This window comes from Acartia tonsa, chromosome 10 (assembly GCF_053477335.1).
Source record: "Acartia tonsa isolate MP-2025a chromosome 10, ASM5347733v1, whole genome shotgun sequence".
NCBI classification, from domain to species: Eukaryota; Metazoa; Arthropoda; class Copepoda; order Calanoida; family Acartiidae; genus Acartia; species Acartia tonsa.
This window is the reverse complement of record NC_137269.1, coordinates 37572949-37593141: the sequence shown is the minus strand read 5'-3', so window position 1 is coordinate 37593141 and position 20193 is coordinate 37572949. Positions and strand designations below refer to the sequence as shown.

The window sequence follows — 20193 nt, the reverse complement described above, 5'->3', positions numbered from 1 at the left end:
CTCGGGGGCGTAGCCGCTAGTAAAATAAATAAAAGTACCACACACACACTCAAAAGTTTAAGCTGTCGTTAGCTGGCCAAAAACAAAGATAATAACATCCATAAAGCGAAGCTCAAAAATACAGTTTAAGTATTTGATTATTGAGATGCCTCGCCTTTTATATTGTTCAGCTTGTTGTCCTTGAAATCATTATTAAAAAAAATCACATTAATAGGACTTAAAAAGTTAAAAATCAAAATGTTTTTAATGAACGTACGGGCTTTCTGGTTGATACTAGGGTTGGGCCGGATATCCGGTTTTGCCGGGTATCCGGCTGTTTTCAATATCCGTCCGGATACCTGATATTAAAACTATCCGGTTACAGCATATCCGGCTGATGTTTGACGCCGGATATCCGGTTAATCGGCCGGGTATCCGGTAATTTGCCGGATATCGAACGTTGGCCAGATATCCGGCCGGAACCGGATATCCGGCTTTAGAAATCAGCCGGATATCCGTTATCCGGTATCCGGCCAAAAAAGTATCCGGCCCAACTCTAGTTGATACGTTTTCAAAATCTTACCTACCTGTTGTAGAATCATCATGCAAAGTCATGAAATCGATAGGACAATTCTAACATGTCTAAATTAAAGAAAAGAGCTAACAGTAACGGACGAGCGAACCTACCCTAATTTTAGAAAAGCTTCGCCTTCAAACAAGAATTTTACCCAAATTTAACATTCCCCATAATGTAGCCATTTTAGAGGCTTTTTTTTCACATTAAAACATTAATCTATTTGAGAAAAAAAATAATGAAGCTAAATTTTAGAAATAAGGAGAATCACATCAGCTTTAAAAGGTTATTTTAGGTTAAATTGGGTTAGGTGATTGTCCCGCAGGGTTATGTAATTATGTTAAGATGTGTTGTCACGAAAGGGACTATTTCCGAAATAAGTATACAATCGTTCTTACAAAAAAAGTAAAAGTTGTCTATGTGTCTGTCTGTACGTAGCGAAGCATATCGCTAACCGCTGAACCGATATGGTTCTTATTTACAGTGTAGCTTCTTATAGGTCCTAGGATGGTTCATAACTATTATTGGGGAGTGTACCGCCACCCTAACAAGAGAAATAGCACCTAGAAAAAAAAATGCCCTACAAAAATTTTATTATAACATAATTGGATTTGTGAAAAGGATTTAATTTAAAGGGATAAGACAATTGCCGATAAAGTATGTGTAATATATACATTATACATATCCAATGATGAAACACAAAATTCAGTAAAACTCCCAAAAGTCATTGAACCAGCGAACGAGAACGCGTGAATATAAAACTTTGGGGACTAGTGTAATAAACAGCCCAATGTCCCCCTCCCTTCCTTTTTTCAAAACTTTGTATACATATTAAAGAAAACTTTTAAAGACAAAGCTGATTAAAAATCTGGCATATATAGTAGATTCAAGCTATTGCAGATAACCAACCCTTTGATTGCACAACCCTTGACTAGAAGTTCAAACTGTGCATTGTAATGAATTGCCCCTGTATTGGTTAATTAACACGTTGGAACACTCAACTTATGAACTTACTAATCAAAATTCACCAAAAGTCACTAAAGTTGTTAAGCCAACGAATAAGAAAACTTTGGGGACTAGTGTAATAAATAGCTTATTGTCCCCTCTTTCTTTGTGGACTTACAAAGTGAGTGAAACTGGTTTCTTAGAACACGAATTGCATATTGAAATACAACTCAAGATATTTTTAAATAACTAGCAGCTGTGCTTCTTTGAGCTGTGCCCCTAGCATTTAGGGCTCTGTATTCGAACAAATAGGCTAATAAAATAGGTTTAAACCATCCAAAGGCTTAAATCTAAAAAAATAGCTTAATACCATCTCAAGACTAATATGAAGCCTTATTAAACAAGAGAATTCAATCATTACAGTAGTAATTGAGATCTTAAGCTTCAGACAAAAAAAACTTTACTACTTTATATAAGTGGACGAAAATCTTATCAAATGCAATGAAAATTCAAACAGCAACTGTATATATAAACTGAATAAAAAAATCCTTATCAAATTAATTGAACCGAATACTTCCCTTCTTAAAGAAGGTGTCCTTACTTTTGTGATTTTTTATAAAATAGCTAGTCTGTGTTTTTAGTAAGTAGTAGATGTAAAATAATCCATAGAATTTAGATATAGAATCGGTTTTTTTTGTAGACCTATTATTTTTGAAGCAATTAAATTCCTTTTTTAAAATTAAGTTGGTTTTAAGGTATTAAAACGCAACAAAAAATTGCCATTATGATCTTTAATCTATTTTGTTGAACCCCGTTTAATAAAAACTTTGAACTTTGGGAGCTCGTCACGATTGGGTTAAATAAATAACAAAAGTTAGGACACGTTCTTTAAAAGCATTTTGAATTATTTGATAATCAATAACATTTTTTTTGTTTGTTTTATTAGAATTTATGTGCTTTTCAGGGATCTAAAGGGATAAGACAATGGACGAAAATTGATGTCCAATGAACATTCCCAATGATGACAACCAAAATTGCTCCTTCTGGAGGAAAGCTACTGAGAAAATACGATAAAACCTTAAATCTTTCTTAAAATATACCTAGGTACTTTTTAGTAGCGAAGCTACTCTATAATCCGAAATGTCCGTCCGTCCGTCTGAGACAGAAAGGGGGAAACGTGATTTTCTCGGCTCCTATAAAAGATAGAATACTAAAACTTTTTGACAACATTTCCATTATTAAGGAGCAGAATTAACTATATAACATTAATGGCGTTCGGACAGCTTTTTAGCAGGTTTTAGGCTATTCTTATATTTTGCACATTTTCCCCCATATCTTTGGTGTTTATGGTCCGATTTTCAAAATTTTAAAAATCAATATTTAAATCAAATTTCCAGCGTTTCAAGAAAAGAAAAAATGGCGGCCAGACTGCCTTTTAGCAGGTTTTTGGCTATTTTTATATGTTTTACATATTTCCCCATATATTTGGTATTTTTGGTCCGATTTTCAAACTTTTTTGCGATGACAGTATCAAAATATATTTTCCAATTGTTATGCGCATCTAGTCTTGAATCTTGAATCTTGAAAAGGCTTTCAGCTTCTTGAAGCTCCGCCTCCCCCTGCTTATTGACAATTCTTCTGGTGTCTCGCCATATTTGTTAGTGAAAGTATTCTACCGCATAAACTGCAAGGTCCGTTTTTGGCCACATATACCCTTGCTTGTCTTCGTTCTTGTTCTATCTCCCTTCCCTCCCTCCTCCTACATGTTTTCTTGTGTCTGGCTAAATTTCCTTTGTTGATATATTTATCACAGAAGTCACATTTTCTTTGGTTTTCTCTGTCTGGTTCAATACCATTGCAGCTTTTTCTATGGTTCCATAGATTAGCCTCTTGTTGAAAGCTCTGGTTGCATTTATCACATTTAAATAGCACTTTCTGACTAGAAATGTTGTGTAGGCGCTTTATATGTACTGCTAGGCCCGCCTTGCTCAAGCAGATCTTACCACATCCCTCCCATTCACATACGAAGGCCTCCTCCTCTGTCCTTGTGGTATTCCTGGGTATCCTCTCCTCCTGGTTCTTGTTTCCCTGCGGTTTTTCCCAGGTATTCAGATGTTTTACTCGCGCTTTCACCATCCTCTTCCACTCCTTCCTGTCTCTGGTGAGCGCGCCAATCTGTGTGTAGTCCCAACCTGCCTCCTTGACCAATTTCTTGTAAAAAAGGACAGTTTTCCTCTTTTTACCTGGAACCTTGGGGATCTCCTCCAGCTGTTCCATCCAGCCCAAGGTTACTGCCTTGACTAACCTGTCATCCTCCATTCTCATAAGGTGACCCAACCTCTCCAAACACCGTTTCTCAATCTTTAATCTGATGGACTTTATACCTAGCTCTGACCTGACATCCTGCATATTTACCCCAGCCTCTTGCATCTGGATCAGAGGGGGTTTGTTCTTCTTACTCCAGATGTAACGGTACATACGATCAACGCAGCTTTGAAGTTTTTTGATGTCTCTTATCTGCCATTTGCGTACCTGACAGTCAAAGAGCATCGCACTTTCAACACAGGCCTGCGTGATTTGAGCCTGGCATCTCTTTGACAGCTTGGAGCCTTTTAGCTGTCCCTTGACTTTGTACCACGCTGCCCCTGCCTTCTTCTTACGTTGTTTGATGTCGTTATCAGGTCCTAGCCAAGTACCCAACATCCTTATCTTGCCACCATCCTCTGTTCCAAACAACACCTCCTCCTCCTTGTCATCGTTGTTCCTCTCCTCGTACCAACTCATCACCTCCTTCACTGCTGGAACACCAATCTCCATCTCCTTCTTCTGGCCTATGAGAGAGGTATCGTCGGCAAATAATTCTTTGTCGACTCTTCTCCGCTTAGCCTCTGAATAAAATATATTTTCCAATTGTTATGCGCATCTAGTATGTAATTCACTTTAACTGTCGTCATCATCCAAAATAAAACAAGGTTTCGTGTTTATTTTCTCCAATAAACCTATTCTTGATTTTAATAAATACACTTTACTTCTAATTGTACGTATTCCCATCCACAATTTTTTGTGCATCACTACTTATGGATGTTATCTTCCTAGTCTTAAATATAATTCTTGATAATATTTTTAAGAAAATATTATACGCCAGCTTATAACAACAACGAAATAAATTTGAAAAAAAATCACGAAACTTATACGTGATTTTCAGCTATCGTTGTGGGGAAACACTTGTTAAAATTGATGACCTCTACATCTGCCCCACATATAATTTTGGATTTAATTTGCTTGTTGGTTATATGTACATCATTCCTAGTATTAACATATTGGAGGACAAAGTAAATTGAAGAACTGATTTTTATTACCTAGTTTAGAATCTTTTTAAAAAATATACCTAAGTACTTTTCCTTTATATCAGCCTATACCAACAACGAAATTCATTCGAAAAACATCACATAATTTCAGCTGTGTTTGGGGGTCACACCTCTACATCTGCCGGCCTTGTTTCTGGATTTTATTAGTTTTAGAATATTTTTAAAATATACCTGGGAAATTTTCGTAAAAATCTAATGAATCCCATTTTTATGAAAAGGTTATATACACTAGCTTATACCAAAAACAAAATTAATTAAGAATCACAAAACCTATGCGTGGTTTTCAGTTGTCTTTGGAGGGCAACGCTTGGTAGAATTGATGACCTTTTTATATGCCCCCCAAATATTATTTAAGATTTATTTCGCTCATTGTCTGTACCTTTTTTTCTGGATTGTATTAGTTTAGATTCTTAATACCTAGGAAATTTTCTTAAAAATCTAAAGAATTCCATTTTTTAGTAAGGACAATAAACCAGCTTAAACCAACAACAAAATTTATTTAAAAATCACGAAACCTATACGTGATTTTTAGTTGTCTTTGGAGGGCAACACTTGGTAGTATTGACGACCTTTTTATATGCCCCCCAAATATTATTTAAGATTAATTTCGCCCATTGTCTGTACCTTTTTTCTGGATTGTATTCGTTTGGAATCTTTTTTTTTTAAATACCTAGGAAATTTTCTTAAAAATCTAATGAATCCCATTTTTAAGAAAAGAGAATAAACCAGCTTAAACCAACAACAAAATTTAATTAAAAATCACGAAACCTATGCATGACTTTTTAGCTGTCGTTACGGGCAACACTTTTTACATTTGACGACTTCTTTTACCTGCCTCTGATAGTTATTTCTCGTATCGTATTATAAACGGCTTTCCGCGGATATAGAATGTACAATTATAAGATTAAAACTAGTTTTTTTAGCCCCGTGGTGCCGAAGGCACCGGTTAAAAAAACTGGTTTTAATCTTATGATTGTACATTTCTATATTCGTAGAAAACTGGATATAATACGATGCTAGACATAGTTTTTTTTTCGTTTTTTCCTATCCACCGGATTCGAATGAATACGAGAAATATAATTTTAGATTTATTTTGCTTATTGGCTATTTCTTATTCCGATCCTGGATTGTATTATTTTAGAATTATTTTTAACAAGGATAACAACATCCATAAAAGCGAAGCACTGAAACGGTAGGACAAACGGACATTAACACTTGTATAGTGTCAGAACTGAATAATCATAATATAAATGTATTAGAGTCGAAGCAAATTTGTTGAAAAACTGCTTGATTCAGGATAATGTTTATGGACATACTTACATTTTTAGGACTTGATTATAGAGTTGCTACGCCTATTACATTATACTTTGTTGTCCCAGGAATCAATATACCAAAAATCAGATCAATCGGATGATTAGATCACATAAAAATTTGTTGTTAAAAAAGTAAAAAAAATCAACATGATTAAAATGGACGTACGGACATTTTAGTGATGATTATAGAGTTGCTACGCTTTCTAAATCGTACCTAACTAATAAAGGAATCACCATGCAAAATTTTTAATCGATAGGACAATTCTAACATTAATGAAAAAAGCTATCCGTTACGGACGGACCGACCCTAATTATAGAAAATTATACCTAGGTACTTTTCTCAAGAATCTCATTTTTGCAACATGGTGATACAGACGAAATGAGTATTGTCATTTATTGCATCGTATTGTAAATAGCTTTTCGCGGCATCTCGGGGCTACCAAAACTGGTTTTAATCTTATAATATTATATTTTTATTTTTTAGTAGAAGACTGGAGATAATAAAAAATAAGATACATAATTTTTCAGTGAGGCTGAGAACCTGTTCTTATCCACCGGATATTAATCGGTTTCGAAGCCATTCTGGAATAGATGTTCTTTGGCCAGGTATGAAAAACTTAAAAAGTACAGAACATTTCATAATGTACGGACAAAATAGTTATATAGAACCTTCGTTACAAAACAAGGATGACAACATCCATAAAAGCAAAGCTCTTAAATTCAGGGTGGCCACAGACTTTTTTTCAAAATAGTATAAAATAGTATGCAAAAAAAAAGTAAATAGTATGCAATAGTATGTAAAATTTTTAAAAATAGTATGCAAATTTTTAAAAAATAGTATGAAATAGTATGCATTTTAAACAAAATAGTACCTATGAAATAGCAGGCATTTAAAACACTATAGGGCCTTAAAATGTTGGTTAGCTATCAGTAATTTGAAATGTCCGTCTGTCCGTATGTCTTAGTTTGGGGGAAACGTGATTTTCTCTGCTCCTGTAAAAGATAAAAGGCTGAAATTTTTAGACAACATTCCCATTATTAAGGAGCACAATTAACTATACAACATCAATGGTGGTAGGACCGCTTTTTAGCAGGTTTTAGGCTTTTTTTGTATTTTTCACATTTTTCTCCATATCTTTGGTGTTTATGGTCCGATTTCCAAAAATTTTTCAGTTATAGTATCAAAATTAAATTTCCTGTCGTTTCAAGAAAACAACTATGACGGTTAGACTGCCTTTAAGCAGGTTTTAGGCTATTTTTGTATTTTTCACATTTTTCTCCATACCTTTGGTGTTTATGGCCCGATTTCCGAAGTTTTTCAGTTATATATATCAAAATTAAATTTCCTGTCGTTTCAAGAAAACATCAATAGCGGTCAGACTGCCCTTTTGAAGGTTTTTGGCTATTTTTATATTTTTCCTCCTATCTTTGGTGTTTATGGTCCGCTTTTAAAAATTTTTGTAGTTAAATATATCAAAATTAAATTTCCCGTTGGTTTAAGCATCCAGTGTGTAATTTACTTTGACCGTCAGTCTGTTAGTTATAGTACTGAAATATAAATATTAAGAAATTAAAAACAAATGTTGAAAAGGTTTCGTGATTTTTTCCTAATATACATGCTTTAAACAACTAATATCTAAATTCTTATTTATTTGTTTGTGCTTCGCTACTTATGGATGTTGTCATTCTTGTTGTTCATATATAGGACAATCCGGTCCAAAAGTATGTAGCGCAGCGATAACACTAAATACTGAAATAAAACTGATATACTAGATATGGCATATTTATTTAAAGTAGATCGACACATTCCAATAGTATACAATTGATTCTAAATTCTTAAAACCAGCCTATTTATGATTAGAAAGTACGTAGCATTTTTAACATTTTTCATATAGACAGTAGCTGCGCTATTTCAAGTTGTGTATGTTCAATTTATACTTTTTACGTCAATATATTGTCGCGACAGGTTATGTTCAGTATATTGTTTACCTTTACTACAGCTGGGAGTTTTTTTAAGTGCTGCTTTTCTATAAATAGGTTCTCATGTATGTCCGTCCGTACGTAACGGATAGCTCTTGACGATAATTTATGTATGTTAAAGTTGTCCTATTGTTTTCAAACTGCATTATATGATGTCCGAAACCGTTAGATACTTTAAAATTATTGTCAGTATGATTTAATTATGATTCAAAGGAAGATTAGCCACAATTCTATGAACGATTATTTTTAGTTTAATTTTTATCCTATAATATAAGTAGTAGGTAAGTTTGTTTTTCTAAAGCCAAAAGTATGTTGGTCCTAATCGGTTATACTTTTCAGCTAAGCCCATAAAAAACTTGTTTGGTTTTAAGCTATTTTCCTGAGGCGAGGGGCGAAGCAACAAGTGTTATGTAATTGATAAATCAACCCTATCATCTAATTGCAAAAGGGGGGGGGGGGGAAATGTGGTGACTCGTCACACGTGACACGACATACCAGCAATTTTATTTTGGGTGCTACTCCCTTAGTTTTAGAGATAATTGGGTGAAATCTTTTTGGTTGTGTCACTAATTACCCCAAGTTTTGGTATCTTTCAAAAAAAAATCTTTACATTGAATGTAGAAATACCAATAACTTTCAATAAAGGTACAACAATCTGAACTGAAAGACTACTTTCTTCTGGAAACATTTCTAAAAAAAAATAAAGAAGCGTTTTTGCCGTATTTTCACAGTAGCATTTGATAGGTTATTTTAGGTTAGGTAAGTGTTAATGATTGCCCCGCAGGGTTAGAGCCCCCCGCAGGGACTAGAAATAGGAGAAAAGATACTGTGAAAATGCGATGAAACCTGCTACTTGGCTTTCTTTTCATGATCAAAAAAATCAGTTTGTTTTAGTTACCTAAAAATTGAAGATTTATCTGAAATCCAAAGAAATAGTGGAAATAGTATGCAATTTTGGACAATAGTGGAAATAGCATATTTTTTTGGAATAGTTTGCATAGTATGCAAAAATAGTGGAAATAGTGGATATAGTGGAAATAGTATGTTTGTGGCCAGCCTGTAAATTATAAGGAAGGACAAACGAACAATAACTCTTGTACATAAATTTATTGCAAAATAGCGTAACTAAAGGATTCAGAAAAAGGACATACTTTCATTTATAGGATTTGATTATAGAGTTGCCTCGCATATAATACTTTACCTTGTTGTCCAAAGAATCATAATTCCAAAAATCAGATGCATAGGATAATCTTATCATTCAATAAAATGTTTTTAAAAATCTAATTATTACCTAACTATGCATCATCATGCAAAGTTTAAAATCGATAGGACAATCCTAACATGCTTAATTATAGAGTAGTTTCGTTACAAAAAATAAAGAAGAAAAACAGAATTTATCACAAAAAATATTTATTACAACTGTCCACACTGAAGTTACACTACAAATATATGTAAAAGCACTTAGGGATGCGATAATCCTTCAGTTTATCATCATGGGATGTAGTAGGTATTATTATTTCACTTATACATTGCAATTTTTATATTATAGGACTACAAACATTTACATTAGCAATAAATACAAAATATATTGAAATATCATCTTAGCAATAACATTCAGAATTATTTCATAACAAAAATTCCATTAGTCAATGTTAAAAACAAAAAAATTGGGGTGGTGGATTAGAAAATTGTATTCTTTTTTTCCTTACACTGAATTTAACTGGGATATCATTTGATATATTTTTGGGGTATTTTTTATTGCAATTATTTTTATACATGCATTGGTCATTTTTTTATTATTTAATAACAGTTAGAAAAAAAACTAACTGTCCATTTGAAGGATAACCTTAGAGAGGCACATCTTTAAACAAAAAAGTTAGATATTAATTATAATGCATTTTATGTCAAAAAAGTTTAAGAAAACATGGAAAATGTGATTATTTTTTACATGATTGATTTGTTTATTATAATTGGGGTATTATAATATTATAAATAATAAGAAAATAAAGAGATAAAAGCTCCAATCAAGAGATACAATGAAAAATAATATTGTGAAGTTTTTAAATTTTAATTAATTTACTAACAGCCATTTGCTCTTTTTTTAAATCATTATGAAATTTAACGCCGGGATATTTTAATAATAATATAATAAAATCTAAATTGGCCGGCATGTAAATATATAGCTCACAGCATAAAAAATACCGGTTAGACATACCAAATCACCGCAAAACTCCCCAACACCATGATTAAGAAAATCCGCAAAAAAGTGGACTTTCCATGTAGAGAGTTGGGTTGTTGCTTTGACTAGGTACGGGTGTACAAAATTGAAAATAGTATACATTTAACTTTGATACAAGCCTGGTTTTTACCATGAAAGACAGAATACTTTTTTTGTTAGTTTCTCATTAACACGTCTCTAGTTTTATTTTTAGATAATAGAAAATTTTTCTTTAGAACAAGAAGTAGAATAAAAAGTAACACAGATCAAATGTACTGCTTTTTTCATAACATTTTTTTAAAAATGTTTGATATATAAGTACATTATTCTTTTTTAGATGATGAGAGATGTACAATGTAACTTGTAGAGTTGGGGCCGGATATCCGGCCCAACCCTATAGCAGATATAATTATACTGGATACAACAACAATACATTTCAATACTGGATTACTCTGTAATAATAACTCGCCTATTGAATCTCCTGCAACTAGAACAAACTACAATACAAAGTAGCGTAGCTCTGTATGCCCCTGAACACGAGAGACTAATATTAAATTTGAGCTCTTTTCTTAATAAGGTTGTCTACAAAATTGTTTAAAAAAAAACATTACAATACTCTCAAAAATTCGTTTCACGCTAGTTTGAGATCACCATCAGATAGTTTTAGATATTATTAGCCGCGAAAACACATGAAACTTTGATGTGAACTAAAATTAGGCATTCTTTTGACAGCCAGCCTTTTGAATGTTGGCCATAGCAAGAAGTAGTAAATAATACAAAAGATGTTAAAAATTTACATTAAGCACACTTTTTCGTTAGGAAGATAAATGGTAATAATTTTTGAGGTCTTTTTTTTTTGAGAATTTTTAATCCATTTTTTTTGTATGTTAAAAGCTTTTTCTCCCTCTAGTAGGTAGGTAGACAGGTTTGACATAGATATAATAAAAAAAATGCACATCCAGAGATAAAAATAGTCACAATACATTAATCACATGTTCATTGAGATTCTGGAGAGGGAGAGAATAACTTTATTCAACATAGGTAGGTAACTTTGGATAGTCATGTTTTTCTTTAAATCCTTCCCTGGGCAAAAATTGAGATTTTAGTGTGCTGTTAAAAATTATAAAATTCTTGCTTTGACAACATATAATTCACCAGTTATAGTTTGGGGGAAAAAGGGGTGGAGTAAATTAATAACACCCCCACCTTTACCCCCAAACCTGAGTATCACAGAAAAGAGTGTAGGCTAGGGAAGCAGCCGGTATGACAGGCTGACCGTCATGTTAAGCTGAATTTCTTGTTTACCCCACAAAGGTCATGTGTCTCTAGGCGCATATTAGGTTTATTATGGATTTAGTAACATATGTTTCTTTACTATTGTGATATTTTTTCATTCTATTAAATAAAAAATCTATTAAAAATATAGAAGCCCAAAATAAATGAACATATGTTTCTGTTAATCCAAAGTAAAAAACTAAAAAATTTGTCAGAAATAATATCACTTAATCTTATTTGCTAAATATAAAACTAATCATCTTGGACGTGACAAGGAAATCTTGGTTTTTATTTTTGGGTTATAAATCAGTCAGTAAATTTCATGAAATTTTTTATGACAATGACAAATAAAAGTATTGATATAAATGCTGTATTAAATTAAAACTAAAAACTTCTCCTTTTTTTAAAGAATGCTTTATGTTGGTTTCCCTGTTGGCAGCCCAAGGTTTTGCATATACAGGATGAGATTAATTGGTTTGGTGCCCATACAGGCGGCATGAATATCTAACACCCTAACCCCAACCTCCCGACAAAACAATTAATGCACCCAATAAGATGAGTAGCAGAGCAGGTGGCGAGTTGGAGGGGGAAGGTGTTGGCATCCAAAAAGCCTTGAGCAAGATGCAAAAATAATCAATTAAAAAAAAGGCATTCTGATTTGGCAATGGTAAAAGTATGATCTAGAATTAGCTGACAAAATCACATCCATATGTTATTAGCATAGGGATTAGATAGAAAGGTATACACAAATTTCTACTTTTTTTTGGGATAATTTTTGTTAAAAATAACAATTTTCTACTTGAGAGGAGGGAAGATTTGAACAAAATGGAAGGATAAACTGTTCAGATCTGGCAAATTATGAATTATACTGGGAAGACATGCAGACAAAGGTTTGTGTATCAAAAGTTGTTACCCAATGATAACAAACAAAACTAGAAAAACTTCCTTTTGTTCAAAACTTGAAATTTTACAATTTTTAAATATATATATAATATACTTTAATATTACTACTAATAAGCTTGAGATGGAGAGGACGAATCACTGCATAATGTTACAAAAATAGTTTTCATGTCTTTACATAATAAAAGTACCAAATCGCACCAAGAAGAGTTATAATGAGTTTTTTCAATATATATGTATATTATTTTATCATTTGTTTTACATAGATTATTAAAACATAAATTGCATTTTTACTAATTAAATGTTTGCAACAAATTTTGCAATGCAGGCTGGATAGTACACTTTTCAACAGTTTAAATATAATATTAAGTAGGAAAAAACATCGAGATTGTTTTAATCATTTTAAAAACGACCAAATATGCTTTATTTGTTGGACTTACGGTGACAAACTTTTTGTTTTGAGTACTAGAAAAAAAATACAGGAGGGATAGATAAATAGCATTGATATTGTAAATTTATCTTCCAAACCTTGTACCATATCACATAGAGCAATGCCAGAAATAAACTTGGAGGTCTGACTGCAAGTTTGTTTTTATATCAAATTAGAACCATTTAGTTTAAATTTTCATCATTGAAAGACGTGCAATGTAATTATAATATAACAATAATAAAAAAAGGTTTGATATAAATTTGGTTTGTCACCAGCCAAAAATTTAGAATTAACAGTAAGTTTTTTTTAAAAATAAGCAATTTAAAGCGAGAAAATATTGAAAATTTTAGGTGAAATCTTTACTTCAATAAATTGCAGACGAAAACTACAATAAATGATGTTAAAAAGTGGTTCACCATTTTAAAAAGATAAAAAAAAGCTGTTAAAAAAAAAGAAAAGTTTACTTAATCCAAGCATTTTTTTCTTACAATCCCATGACTTTGCCCAGCTTATGTGCCAAGGTGTTTTTATTTAGAATGGTTGTTTTAAGATCAGGGATATAGAGGGATAGGACAATGGCTGATAAATTGATGTACGTCCCCAATGATGATAAACAAAATTATTCCTATTGGTCACTCCATTAAATGAACCAACCACTCAAAATTCAATAAAAGACCCAACGAATAAGACAAATTTACTATAAAACTCTGGGGACTAGTGTAATAAACAGCCCAATATTCCCTCCCTTCTTGAGATAATATATCATGCATGCTGTACAGTTTACAAGAATGTGCAAACTACATAGCAACACATTATATAAACTTACAAAAGATGCATTTTAAAATAATTAAACCCTTGTATAAGCCAGGCATTTTTTTTCATTAAAAACATGTAATAATATCCTTAAACTTATAATAATAATTCTGTACAATCTACATTAAAACATATGAATGCTTGTCTGCTAATGTTTTATCCTCTGCAGAATAAATCCTTAGATTATCAACTGATTGGAGGAAAGCATAGGGGCAGGATTAATTCAGAGAGGATAAAATATTCCACAAGAACAAGATCTATGCACAGTCTACACAGCTCTTAATACAGAGCTAGAAAGATAATTATATTGTGATATCAAGTTATTTGCTAGCAATCATATATATAGATATTATATATTTACACATATATATTCGCAATGATGATGCCAATTTTTTTTTGTCGTTGAAAAATACCTTTTGTTAGATAATGCACTCAACTAAATTATCAATAAAAATTGATTAGATAAAATAATTAATGATATTCGAACACGATACATCAATTTTTAAGACTTTTTTTCATGAATTCAAATTAAAATATTAAAGAGTTGACTTTTTTTTTATAAAAAAAATATTGCCAATATGACAAAATAATATTACCTATGTTACATTGGTAAAATAAACAAAATTAAAACAATTTTTCTCTATTGTAAAATTAAAAATACTATTTTAAGGCTAATTTTTTTTGCTTATTATTGCATTGGTACTTAATACACCCTTTGATTGATGTGTAAAAAATGCACTTTATATGTCAGCGAAAACTTCGTTATAACATATTAAATCACAGAATTTTTTTTTTTTCATATATGAAGAACAATTATTTTGGCTATATATTGATATTAATATTTGTTTTTTTTAAGTAATCATAATAGAATGGCATCTGTTAAACCCTTAGTAATCATAGAAAAATATAAATAAACTTTTTGTGTTATTTTTGCTACATCATAAACCCGATTTCTGAGCAATAATTGACATAATACTAATTAACAAAATTAGGAAGAATAATTAAGAATTACAAAGCAAAACAATTTGGGTCAAATGCAGTGTGTGGCGAAATACTGCTGGTAACGAATGCTTTCCAGGTCCTAGGATTATTACAAAGTTCCTGGATCTAGCATTAATAATTCAGAAACCTAAGATTTAGGTGAATATTTATGTTGCTGGATCCAGCAACTTTTGTGATAATCCCAGGAACCAGGAAGCATTCGATACCAGCAATGTTGCACCACGAACTGCACTTGATCCAACAATTTTATAATCAAATTATTGTTATCACTTGTGTAATAATTAGCATCGAGATAAGAAACATTAAGCTCTGATGGTCTCAAAGGTAAAGGCAAATTTTTAGAATTTAAACAAAAAAAAGACCTTAAAAAATTTGAAATCCTTGTTTTTTTTCTTCTTTAAAGGTAACTAGTTTGGCACAAAAACAAGTCATTGAATTGTGGTTTTTTAGAGTTATTATTGGAAATTAAAAAATTTTCTCAAAATTTAGGCCAATTCAAGTGCTTGTATTTTCAATTCTTTGGTATTAGTAATGAAAATTTATGTTTTACAAATTTTTGTGATTTTTTTCCATTGGGACAATAAGTATCTTGTAAAAATTTACTGAGTTTTTTAATTTTTGATTTTGCGGCCGTATTTACTTAAACATTATACATTTTTTAACAATAAAATATGTGAAATAAAAAACATTATTGAACGGCATAATTATTTAATTTATTATTACATAAGTTTGAAAAAATAATGACTAGATTTTCTTAAAGACCTAAAAATATTAAGCTTTTCTTAATTATCAAAGAGATTTTGTCAACACTTTGGACTGAAAGCAAAAACATACATTTTACCATTTTTAAAAAATTTGTGGAAGAAACAATTTTTGAAAGATTTCAAGACAGCTTTTTTTGATGAAAAATATGGTAAAATATTTCAATTGATATCGTACTTTTTACTTGAAATAATTTGTGCTTGCCACAGGCCAAGGCATAGCTAGAACAGTTAAAAAAGGGCGCTCACAGTTATACATAGATAGATAGATACATTATTTTTCAAAGCCGAGAGAGCTAAAAAATGTTATTTTGTTTTATAATAAAAAAAAAATGAAAAAGCTATCTTTATCATTTTGAAATATAGATAACAAATGTATAAAATGAAAAAAACTCTAGTTGAGGCCCCACTACCCTTTTTTTCTACCCATCCCCCCCATAAAAATTAAAATCTAAAATATCAAGGTAATCCACCCCCCCCCCCTGTTACACCTTCCCCCCCTACTTTTACAACTCTGCTAGTTTAAAATACAAGCTCACCAATGCTGAAAAAAAGGGAAAGAATTTTTAGCAGGTTAAGTCAAAATATAGATAAAATTGAAAATAAAATTTCAAATAAAATAATTATTAACATTTATTTGTTTGATAAAAATATTTTTTTTAGCTTTGATTTTTTACATTTTTGTAAAAATGACTTCCCTTTAATTTTGCTGTCAGCACAGCTTCAGTTCGAAAAGAGGGTCGTAATCAAAAGAGGGGGGGGGGGATGAAGTAAAAAGGGAGGTGGGGAAGGAAGACTGAAAGGGGAGGGGTATAGGAGCAAGCTGCTTATGAAACCAGCTGCGGCAGCTGGCCTAACAGTCTCCGAAAGCAGCTGATATGACAGCTTACTTGGGGGGAATAGCGCGCAGATCCTACTGCTTGCAAGCAAAGTGTACAGCCCGCTATTATCTAGAAAATAGCGGGCTGAACCGACAAGGCCCCCTGAGGTTAAGCCCGCTATGCAACTAACTCTCTCCCCTCTATGTCCCCCCCTTGTAATAAAAAGACTTTTAAAAAATAAGTCAAAGAAAATAATTTAATGAAAAATCAAAAAAAGGGCTCAAACGGCTTTGAAATGTTAATTAAATATTGTTTTATTACATATATTTTGGGCACTTTTTTTATCTGACTAAAACAAAATGCAATGGACGGGCTGACAGTATTTGATAAAATACATTTTTTGAGTCCTGAGAAATTGGGTAAAGCTGGTATATTATCCCAAAATAAACATAATAAAGATTGCACGAATAAAATTACTAAAAATCTGCCATGTATCACATTTTTAAAGAATGGCACATTTCAACTTCAATAATACAAAATTCAAATTCATGAAAAAACATCTTTAAATACACAATGATACGCTTTTTAGTATTAATCATAGCTTCTTTGAATAAAATTAACAAATTGGGAGAAAATTTTCAGTCATTTAGAGAAAAACAAAAATTAAAATAGGAATTTTTTCTTTGTGATTTTTGATATGTATTTGCTTTGCTATTTATTTACTTTAATTATTGGTGAATTGATATTATAAACTCATTTTTAACAAAATTTGCACATTTTATGGCCGAATATTTAATAATATAATAAAGGATTTTTTCACATAATTGAGTTTCACTGAAATAATTTTGTAGGTAGATTTTCCTTTATTATAGGGATTTTATTTTTTGGCTATGTCTTTTATTGAATTATCATAAAAAAAAACTAGGATACTATTCTAATAATTAGTTTGACCGCCTGTGAGAGAGAGAGTAGCCTGATATTAATTTCAGGCGAGTTTTTTTTTTTTATATTGTGGTGAATAAAAGTGTGTAAATTCAGTATAGATATAATATTATTTTTATAATAGATATACTAGATAGATATTGTGAACACATGAATTATGAGACCTGGCCCAAATATAATATATAACAGTAACACAGGCGCACTAACAATTGTTTTTTTCTTTTTTAGTTTATGTTATCACATGTCGGTAGAGTCAATCTAATTTTTTTGTAACTTTTTTTCTTGATTTTTTTTATTACTACTTTAGTGTAGGCTTTATTTTTTAGCAAGACTTGCATTACAATTATGGCTCTTGATGATGAAGGTTTTTGGCTATTTTATGATAACAGCCTTTACTATTATTGATTGATTACTAATAAATTCGGTAAATCTCATTTTTTCTTCTTCTTCAAATAACAATATAATAATGTACGCGCTTTGGAAATCATATGCCTTAGGAGAGAAAAAATGTTAAAAAATAAAGAAAATATACAATATATAAATATTAATTTTGGACTTTTTGATGAAAGCTCGACGGTCGGATGAAAAGTATAGCTGAACAGGTTTTTAATGGCAAAGTTTTTTATGTCCTGCAAACAAAAGGCAATATGGTGTACAGCCAAGATTAAATATGATGGAAAATGGAACAAAACCTGCCTGTAAAAACCCATCCTGGTACACCCTGTTTATCCGCCGCCTGTTTAGTTCATGTCAATATGGAATGAGATCACATGTGTTGTGTATGTGTGTGTGGGTTCTATCCTGCCAGCAGCAGGCACATGCATAGTAAGTGTGCACAAATAGTACACACAAAGTGTACAATGAGTACACACAAAGTGTACAAAGAATACACTAAGTGTACAAAGAGTACACACAAAGTATACAAAGAGTACACATTAATTGTGCCACTAAGTATTACACAAGTCACTCGGTACAAAAAAAAGGCAGCAGTCTTTTCTCTTTTTAAAATCCAATACCAAACAGCTAAGTTTATAAATAGATTATTTCTTGAAGATCCATGGATAAATATTTTTAATTGATTAATTCATCAGTTTCAAAATTTGGATATGCCTTCTGTTTTAATCATATAATGCTTTGGGCGTAATGTTTTTTTTTATCTAAAAATATTGCTTGTGTGTTACAACTTGTGTGAATGGTAGTTGTGGTTGTCTGTGTACTTGTACACATCAATCATCATTTGGATACATATAAAATTTTTCACTACAACCAATTACACATTTTAAGGACTGGAGGGGGGGGGGGGGGGGGGGGGTATTATTTTGATATTTGCCTTGAGAAGTCTTCACTGAGTTTACAAAAATTTAGATTGTGTTCAATTATGCATTTACATTTATTTTTGTTCTCTCAATAATAAAAATAAAATAATATGAAAAATTTGCAATAAAAAGAGAATATATAAATACTTGTTGTGTGTGTGTTGATAAATATGTGGAATTTGTGTACATAACAGTACGATTGTACGGCAAGGCAAATATCATTTCATTTGAGTGCAAAAATCTATGATAAATCATTTTCCATTGTGCTTTAAGTCATAAGTGCAAGTAGCATTTATTGGGGGTTGTGAAGATCAGTTGTTAGATTAATTTAGAGGTTTTTTTTCTCTCAGGGCTTGCAATGCTTCTTGCACCCCCGACATTTTAAATAATCACTAAGATCTTAAGATATTATATAAATAATGACAAGTAAGACAAAATTGTTTAAATTAAATAATTATCAAAAAATGAAAACAAAATATAAAGTCACAATTCACAGAAATATTCAAATTTGGCCAGTTGTGAGATTATTTTCTTTATATCAAGGTTATATTTTAATATTTTATTTATGTGAAAAATTAAATGTTTATCTTTAATTATAAATACAAAAGATCACTTGATTTGGAAAGCTGGAATTTTTAAAGTTTTTTTTTTATGTGCAATATGTCAGATTTATAAATATGGCATTTCTAATTTCTTCTCATGAAAGCAAAAATTTAAGTACATAAAATTTTGAGAAAATAAGAAAAAACAGGACTGTTATATGTCTTTGCTAATATTACAGATAGGTCGGCACTATTCAATCTATTAATCATTTCTTATTATTTTTTGATGACTAACTTAATGCTTAAGTTTGACTTAATATATTATAATATAACAAAATTAAGACACAGCACAATAATTGGGGTAGATTTTTATATTGAGAGCCTCTCTGTACAGCGACTCAACATTGTCAAATCTTTTGGTTTTTAAGCAAACTATAATATTATAATATTACGAATTTTAATATTTTGAAGAATTATGATATCATTATATAACATTAACACAGATATTATTCATATTAAATTACTTTAATAATCTTCCAGGTTTATGATAAAACGCAAGAAAAACAGAGAACTATGATTAACTTAAAGACTAAAAGGACTGAGTTTACTTAAATATGCAAAGTGTAAATTGACTTTTTTTACCAAAAATTTCATTAAAAATAATAAAAACAAAAATGGCAATTTTAATCTCCAATAAGCCTCCTTCTTTTTTAAAATTCATAAACATTAAATTTGCACCATTAGTAATGAAAGGATTATGTCATAATATATAAGAGGAGACTTTTGTTTTTAATCATTGGGGGTGTAGATATAATCATAATGATTGGCAGGTCCCAATTCAAATACATGTTTCATTTTGATAGCGTCACTTAGATATTCACAGCATAGTCTACCACAAGCTAGACCAGCGGGCCCAGCACAACCACGTACATAAAAATGCGCGGCATTTTCCGTAAATGCCGCGTAGATAGTTGTGCTTGCACGAGGTCAGCGTCATACTGCACCACTGCAAAC

The 20193-nt window shown here is 31.3% G+C and overlaps 3 protein-coding genes across 10 annotated transcripts in view; 1 reads left to right on the top strand and 2 right to left on the bottom strand.

Moving 5' to 3' along the window:
* The window catches only part of LOC145330588 (innexin inx2-like), a 29131-nt gene extending 27163 nt beyond the window's left edge, over positions 1-1968 (bottom strand). Inside the window, exon 1 of the mRNA XM_080175222.1 lies at positions 708-1968. Coding sequence (XP_080031348.1) covers positions 708-738 — 31 coding nt within the window. The 5' untranslated portion in view covers positions 739-1968. The remainder of the gene's footprint in view (positions 1-707) is intronic.
* LOC145330586 (uncharacterized) overlaps positions 1-20193 on the top strand; it is a 377605-nt gene that overhangs the window by 319358 nt on the left and 38054 nt on the right. The gene's annotated exons all lie outside the window — the stretch shown is intronic.
* gw (trinucleotide repeat containing adaptor protein gawky) overlaps positions 9553-20193 on the bottom strand; it is a 59983-nt gene continuing 49342 nt past the window's right edge. For 4 of the 8 annotated variants that reach the window (XM_080175214.1, XM_080175210.1, XM_080175215.1 and 1 more), the window contains exon 14: positions 9553-10544. The gene's annotated coding sequence lies outside the window, so the exon portion shown is untranslated. The remainder of the gene's footprint in view (positions 10545-20193) is intronic. The other 4 variants (XM_080175211.1, XM_080175209.1, XM_080175213.1 and 1 more) reach the window with 2 other exon arrangements.